Here is a 7,704-nt window from a genome sequence, read left to right as displayed (position 1 = left end):
AAAGTGCCACAAAGTGCTTCGTACACGAAGACATAGAAATCTAGAGAGGTGAAGTGATCTGCTCAAGGTCACACAGCAAGTCAGTGACAAAGCATTCCAATCTATGTTTCCTGACTTGTAAGGTCCAGTTTTCTTCGCATGAATACACAGAAACTTCCTGAATTTTCAGACACGCCTGCTTTATAGTGGACACTCCATACCAGTTCCTGATAGTCAAGGCAGGCAAATAAAAGGCAGAATTTCATTTCCTTAGTTTATTAATGACGACAATGAACTGTCAGGCTGTGTATGAATTATAACAAGTAGAAACCTAGTTCGGAACACGAGTTGTACACACCCCAGAACATCTCCATTTAGACTCTTGCTCCTTTTATGTTAATTCAACAGAAGCTCTAAAGCTTTGGTAGAGAAAGTCAATAACAGCCTCATTTAAGTGGAAAGTATTTGCCTTCCACTCTTCTGCTATGTCTTAAATCTTGTCTCCACCTTGTAAGCAAACTTCTTTTTCCCTTTATTTATAGAAAAAAACACTTCTTCCTTCCCATTTCATTCAGAAGGAACTCTCTTCAGTGCATTCAAAGCTTCTCCCCACAACAGCAGGGATTTTCAGATACTGATAAGTTGCAAAGTGCTTTCAAAAAATCTCATCCTCTTTCCTCTCCCCCCTCCCCACTCTCAAATAAATAAATAAATGGGTATTTGGACAGTGATGACAGCACAGTGTCAGGGTCACTAAAACAGATATGCAACCTAAAGGGATGAGGTGAGAGAGGTGGAGAAAAATAAGTGAAAAACCAGGAGGGTGAGATTGTTGAGCTCAGCTTTAGAAACAGTGTCAGCATCTTCCATCCTTTGATCCTATGCTATATGAAACACGCACGACAATAATAAGAGTATATCTCTCCTCCAGTGTAGTGACTTGGAGTAAGGAGCTAGACTTGTAATTTAAACCGAAAGTGGAAGTAGAGCTCACCATCTTCACAAAGCCCTTAGTCTGAATCCGAGGCCTAATCCTCAGTGAGACTTGAGTCTCATAGGGTCATTCCCAAAGCTCCTTGAGGACAAGGGAGCTTCTAGTCCGCCCTTCAAAACTGGGCTGGGCTGGAGGCCTTGGCTTTCACAGCCCCTCCGCCCCACCCGTGAACTGAAGGGAGAACAGCCTGAAGTAGCCTTCAGATCGCAAGTCTGAAGCAGAGGGACCAACACCAGAAGTCAATTCCTCCCTGCTCCCTCTTGTCCTGGTGGAGCCTCAGCTCTGGCTGTTACTTTACTGCCCCTTCGACTTCCTGTGAGACTCCTGGTTGCCTCCAACTCAGGCATTCATCAGCTTCCACCAACCATGTGCAACTTTCTGTTCAGCTTCCTGGGGTAGCACCCACAGCAAGTTTTTCTTACAAGCAACCAGCTACGGAAAGACAGGCATCCAGGAAGAAGTCAGTCCCAAAACAAAAATGCTCTGGGCTTTAGTTCACAGAGCTGCCAGCCCTCAGAGCAGTGATCCTGACCAGTGTTTTACACACAGGTCAGGAAGTACAGCAACTTAAAGAATATGACAAACATATACTCGGTCCCAGCAAAAACTTTTCCCATCAAAACACACATTAAAAAAGGGTGTGTGTGTGTGTGTGTGTGTGTGTGTGTGTGTGTGTTAAAGTTAGTAATAAGAAAAGGATGAGTGAACACATGAATATCACCAGGCTAAAGAGTTAAGTGCATAATTGGCATAAAGGCTCTTGTTATCCCAAGAACACGGGAACATTCGCGCTCACATCCACAAACTGCCAAGTTGTCTGACACCACTAACAGCAAGAAGCTTTTTCCTCAACTTTGACAAAAGAAACTAACGCAAGAGATCAGCCACCAGGGAGGGTCCCAGCTGTGCTTCAGGAGCGGAGGGAGAGCAAGGAGTTGGGCCAGGCTTCTACTCAGAACCACACTGACCACCTAACAGAGGACACAGTGGCAAGAGACCCACTGATAAAATGGTGGATGGGGTTTCTGTCCTCAGTTTAGGATGGTGTCAGGAACTTGCCTGAGCTTGAAAGATCAAACCTGCACCAGAGCTATGTTGACTGAAAGGGACCTGATCACCTAAGAGGAGGCCAACAGCCCCTCTGACTGAATAAATGCTCCTTAAACAACAGAGTTGTAGCGTCACTTATGCTAGAAATGGGCCTGGTCTAAGTATCAGTTCTGTTCTTCGTGTCAAGTCCCCCAGGGTAGATAAAGAAAGTCAGCCTGTGACATCATCTATGCCTAGAATATTTCAAACAAGGAAGTCATCACTGCCTCCTTGAGGTCTCTGAAAATTCTAAGGTAGCAATAACGCTGTTTTTATGGCCTCAAAAACACCTAAATAAGAATGCCCATGATGTAGTCCCATTCTCTGCTGCTTCTCCTCAGGGCAGTCTGACCCTATTCCAGGACTGGGAGAGAGAAAACTCCAACCTCCTGTTTCAGCAGCAAAGGAGAAGTGAGTTCGCTGAGAAAGGCCTGGCTCAGAAGCTCCAGAATTACAACAAAATAAAACTGGAAATGATACTTGAGATGCAGCTGAAACCAGATCTGGTCCAAGTGGAGAAGGCCATGGATGTCGGAAGAACTGGGTCTCCCTGTCCATTTTCCTGACAGAGGCACTAGAAGCTTCACTTAGGGACCCATGTGTCAGTTCTGATGGAAATACTTGGTACCTATAAATTGTCACAACAGACTGGACCCCACCAACCTAAATAAGGTTGACTGTACATGGACATTAGACAGGTCGTAAAAATTAATAATGATGATGATAATTAAAAAAAAAAAAAGTGGGGAAAGTCCTTAAAAAGGTGGCTCAGTTCTGCACTATGTGTGACCCTAGCCCCTAGGAAGAGCGCTTTACGTGCTTTCTTCAGGTGGTCTCCAGGATGGCGGCCTCCAGGGCCAAGGCCTCGGTGGGTTCTTCCTCAGAGTCTGACATGTAGGACTCCAGGCTCTGCTTGGCCAGCAACTCCCGCCGGGCCTGCAGCCGCTCACAGCGGGGACAGCTTCCAGACTTGAAACAAGCTTTATGGTAACACGCTTTACACTCTATTCAAGTTGGGAAGGGGAGAGAGAAAAGAACAATTTGTATTATCTCGAACTGGAAGCAAGTCGCTGCCGTAACCCTTCTCACACCACGGCTTGGTGCACCTGTGGGGAAACACAGGGAGCTGCTGAACCAAACCAAACTCTTACTAATAGGGGTGGCTGACGGGCAATAAATGAGCCTTGTGTTCTGTCTTGTTTGCCCACCCCACCGGGCACCAGCCCTCACCTTCACAGGTCCGGCACTTATGGAGCTCAAAGGGAAAGATGATGTCATCCGCATTCTGACAGAACTCACAGATGAAGCCCTTGGCTTGGCAAAGCTGGAGAGGAAAGACACAGGCAGCAAAATGAGGCAAAGCACACCACAGGACCTGGCCAAGAGGGTGAACACAAGCGAGGGGAGGAGCAAGATATAAATAAGTCTTGAGGGACTCGAACGTGTTCTCCCACCTTCAGGAAAGAGACCCAGGCTGGACTTAGCATGATAGCCAAACTGGGGCCAGGGCTGGGCAGTGTTGCCGGGCAGTGTTAGACAAAGCTTTAAGGTGAAGACAAGAGAGGCATGAGTTTGAGAAACTCCAGCCGTGAGAGTGGTTCTCAAAGAAGAGATGAAAAGAAGGAAGGAACGATGCCACAAAGGGCTTCCTAAAGTCAAAATTCCAGCCTGGGTAATGATTTTATTTTGAAATAGGAAACACAACCAATTAAGGTAAAATGTAAAGGCAAGTACAGTTCTCCAAAATAACACCCAGCCTTGAGTCAGGTTACGGTGAAGTCTTTCCAATGCCCCCTGCTACATGGGACTTCTACATATGCCCCATTTTAAGCTCTAATTCTGGGACTGTTACAGGAACACAAACTGGACATATTCTAAGATGGGAAATTCTAAATATGGAATTTATGAATTTCTGGTATGTTGGATACATCAAGAACAATGATAACTTGCATCTATAGAATACTTAAGTTTACACAATGCTTTCACATAAATTATTTCATCAGTCCTCAAAAATACTGAGAGGAAAGGACAGTGGGTATTAATCATTATCTCCATTTTAGAGACAAGAAAATTGAGGCTTACCTCAGAGAGGGCAAAGTATTTCCTTTGATCACAGTGATTGAAAATGATAAAGCCAAGACCCAGTCCCTCTCCAGAATCTAATCCAGGGTCTTCCTCTCACATCATGACAATTCTTTAGTGAAGGCCTGCTTAGTCCTGCCCGTTTCCCAGGAGAAATGCCAGCACCAGATCGTCTTCTAATTCTAGGTTCCTTAGAGCTGGATGATTTAGCTGTTCAGCAACCCAGGGAAGAGCAATCCTGTACAGTATTTCTCACAGTGTTGACAAGCCAATTCAACTTCCTGGAACTAAATGCCAAGAACCCTGGATGCACGCTACTCTCGGTGTCCTGAAGCAAGGGCCCAGCAGCATGTTAAAGTGAGAGTTTCTTACCATGCATCGCTCTACGTGGGCAGCCCCCGCCCTGGTGAGGTCAGCGAGCCGGGGCCCCAGCTCTCCCTTCCTGGCTGCAGTCAGGTCATTCAGCGAGTACAGGTGGAGATCCTCTGTCAGGTGGCCTGGAACTGTGTCAAAGGAGTCCAGAAGCCTGCAGGAAATGAGGGGAAGTGGGTGGGAGCGGAGAACGAACACTGTGTGTGGCACATCAGGGCAGAAGGATTTCTATCCAGAAGCAGGACAGGGAAGAAAAGCGTCCTAGGCAGAGTAATGAGGGTGGGTAACATTCAGCCAGCCCAGGCCACCTCAACCCTCCATACCACCAGGTGTCTGGAGGGCAGAAGTGACTTTTAGGCCCTTCTGTAGTGATGCATGTCAGCCTGCAAAGAGTGGTGGGCCTGCCCTGGGTAGAATAACCAGATCTCCCCTTCCAGAGAGAGGGACACAGACACAGTTACTGCTGTAGGCTTCTCATTGACCATTTCTGGAATTTTCTGCAAGATCCCCCTACTCTCCTGCTTCACATAACAAGGGCCAAATGCTGGGACATGTTTCTTTCAGAGACATTAGCTCAGCCAGAGGCCTCTGGCCTCCACACAAGACTTACTCTTTGGCCAGTCGGCATGTCTTGAACATGTTCTTCATGTGACACAGCTGGACCCGCAGCAGCTGAAGAGAACGGCATTGTGGTGGTAGGTGGGGAGTCAGAGGGGTGTAAAGAGGAGAGAAACCACCGTTAGAAAGGCCAGTACCTTTAAACCCTGCGTGTCTGGAGGCTTTGCACGAGGCAGCCAGAGCCAGACTGTTCTCTATACCTGTAACTCAACAACTCGCTTCAAAGGCACCCCCAGTCAGGGCAGGGCCCTCTGCTAGGTCAGTCTGCCCAGATCACATACACAGCTGGGAGCTGCTGAGAAGTCCAGAATCTGAACTTCCAACCCAACACCCCATTCTCCGTTCAGTAACATTTTCAGGGAAGGGAGAAATCCTGCTTTTGCCATCGTTATCTATAGCTTTCAAGCTACCTTGCCAGGTTCGAGACTCTAACTAGACAGATACCTCGAAAATGGCATGAAGAAGTACGTAGAGAAAGTGAGAATGATGAGATGGTCACAGCGCTACCATAGCGACAAAGAGGAGTGTGGTGATATTGGGCAACCTCTATGAACAGAGGGTAATCTACGACGTGACCTTTTCAAGGGTCTTACCCGGACTTGATTGAGCAGCTTGACCTTCCTATAGAGGGCACTGTTGATGTCCTGCACATTGAAGAGAGGATCGTTCCAGATCTTAATGAGCAGGTCCTTGGAGAAATTGCTGACGTAGTACTTGCTGAAGTCCCACTTGCGCAGAACTCGGCTGGGGATAACCATCTGGGCATTCTCGTGGCAGCACTGACAGAAGTACTTGCCCAAGTACTCGCAGTACCGCAGCCGCTTGATGTAATCTGAAAAAGACGGAAAGTCAGAAGGTCAGAGGTGGCTTTCCCATCTATAAGCTGGTGAGGCAGCCCTGCTGTTCCTTTTGAAAGAGGAGGAAGGGATGGCCAGTGGGCTCCAGCCACCTCTGTTTGAGCTCCCAAAGCTGCCAGAAACCGACATAGTGGGGCTTGTGGTTTCTGTGTCCCAGCCTGGAGGCCGCTGAGGAAACAAGTGCTGCCACAGTTGGTAAGATCCAGCCTCCAAGGACCTGGCTGAGGGTACACAAGGTTCTCCAGTACACAATCCTGGTAATGGGCTCCTAGAAATCATTTCCCTCTGATTACCAGCACTGTTGCCTAGTAGTACCCCTTTCCGTCCTCCAGGCCTCTTCTTTCCCTTTCCCCAGTTCTGCTCTGTCACCTCCTCTTACTACTTCTCTGACCAGCTCCCTCACCCAGGTGTGTGACAGGGTAAAGCCCTTGGAGGCAGCAGGGGAGGCCAGAGAAGACGCTCACCAGGGTCACTCCGGATGCCACATCCTGCACAGCGGTAATTCTGCTTGGCCACAGCGATTTTCCTCCTGAGGAAACGGGAAGGAGAGGGGATTGGCAGATACCAGCTGCATGAGGTCTTTGAGACGTAAAGGATGGGGATACAAATACAGGGCTCCCATAAGGATGGGAAGAGAGGGGAATTCACCTATTTTTTTAGAGTTGGACAAAATGAACCTATTGGGAGAACCAATTTAAACCAAGGATTGTAAGGTTAGAATTTAGGTCTAGGCAGTGACTCTCCCCAGTAATGAAACACACTTTCTGTACAAATGTAAGAGGTGAGAAATAGTAAAGAGGAGAGCACAAAAGGAAAGAAAAGCATCCATCCATCTTGAGGAAAAAAAAAAAAAGCTCATAAAACTATTGGGAGGAAAGCAATAGGTTGGGAGGCCAGTGATAAAAGAGCTCATTTCTGGGGCTTCCCTGGTGGCGCAGTGGTTGAGAGTCCGCCTGCTGATGCAGGGGACATGGGTTCGTGCCCCGGTCCGGGAAGATCCCACATGCCGCAGAGCGGCTGGGCCCGTGAGCCATGGCCGCTGAGCCTGCGCGTCCGGAGCCTGTGCTCCGCAATGGGAGAGGCCACAACAGTGAAAAGCCCACGTACCGCCAAAAAAAAAAAGACCTCATTTCTGGTTAGCTCTGGGAAGGAATGGAAGGACTAAGAGTAAAACTCGCAGACAAGGGACTTCCCTGGTGGTCAAGTGGGTAAGACTCTGTGCTCCCAATGCAGGGGGCCCAGGTTCAATCCCTGGTCGGGGAACTAGATCCCACATGCATGCCGCAACTAAGAGTCCGCATACTGCAACTAAGACTCGGCGCAGCCAAAATAAATAAATGAATAAATATTAAAAAAAAAACCTCGCAGGCAAGTAGGTAACTCTCTCCCTCTGCCTTTTAGAATTGTATGGGAGGTACAGCAGCAGGTAGGGACAATAGGGTGAAGAGAAGGCTCTGACAATCCAAAGAGAATGTATCTGTTTGTCAAAGGGCACGGCCACTGACTACTCACGTTGGGGCTGGATGAACATTAAAAATTATCTGAGGCCGGGGTGGGGCCCACTCCAGGTTGCCTCGAACACGAATACGTAGCTTGTAGATGTCAGCATGCTGCCCGTCATCTGGTGAGATGGGCAGTGAGTCAGGGATGGGCAGGAGCTGCAGGAGAAAAGCACAGGGTGATCCACCACGGACAATCTGGGGGAATACATAT

At 48.1% G+C, this 7,704-nt stretch overlaps 1 protein-coding gene across 3 annotated transcripts in view; it reads right to left on the bottom strand.

The window, feature by feature from the left end:
* Positions 1 to 239: 239 nt before the first annotated feature.
* RUBCN (rubicon autophagy regulator) overlaps positions 240 to 7,704 on the bottom strand; it is a 57,287-nt gene continuing 49,822 nt past the window's right edge. For all 3 annotated transcript variants that reach the window (XM_060010835.1, XM_060010833.1, XM_060010834.1), the window contains 7 exons: positions 7,504 to 7,649; positions 6,456 to 6,520; positions 5,728 to 5,966; positions 5,127 to 5,188; positions 4,517 to 4,670; positions 3,293 to 3,386; positions 240 to 3,066 (listed from right to left, as the gene is read on the bottom strand). In XM_060010835.1, coding sequence (XP_059866818.1) covers positions 2,888 to 3,066; positions 3,293 to 3,386; positions 4,517 to 4,670; positions 5,127 to 5,188; positions 5,728 to 5,966; positions 6,456 to 6,520; positions 7,504 to 7,649 — 939 coding nt within the window. In that variant the 3' untranslated portion in view covers positions 240 to 2,887. The remainder of the gene's footprint in view (positions 3,067 to 3,292; positions 3,387 to 4,516; positions 4,671 to 5,126; positions 5,189 to 5,727; positions 5,967 to 6,455; positions 6,521 to 7,503; positions 7,650 to 7,704) is intronic.

This window comes from Delphinus delphis, chromosome 4 (assembly GCF_949987515.2).
Source record: "Delphinus delphis chromosome 4, mDelDel1.2, whole genome shotgun sequence".
In the NCBI taxonomy this organism is placed as follows: domain Eukaryota; kingdom Metazoa; phylum Chordata; class Mammalia; order Artiodactyla; family Delphinidae; genus Delphinus; species Delphinus delphis.
This window is presented reverse-complemented; position numbering and strand designations above follow the sequence as displayed.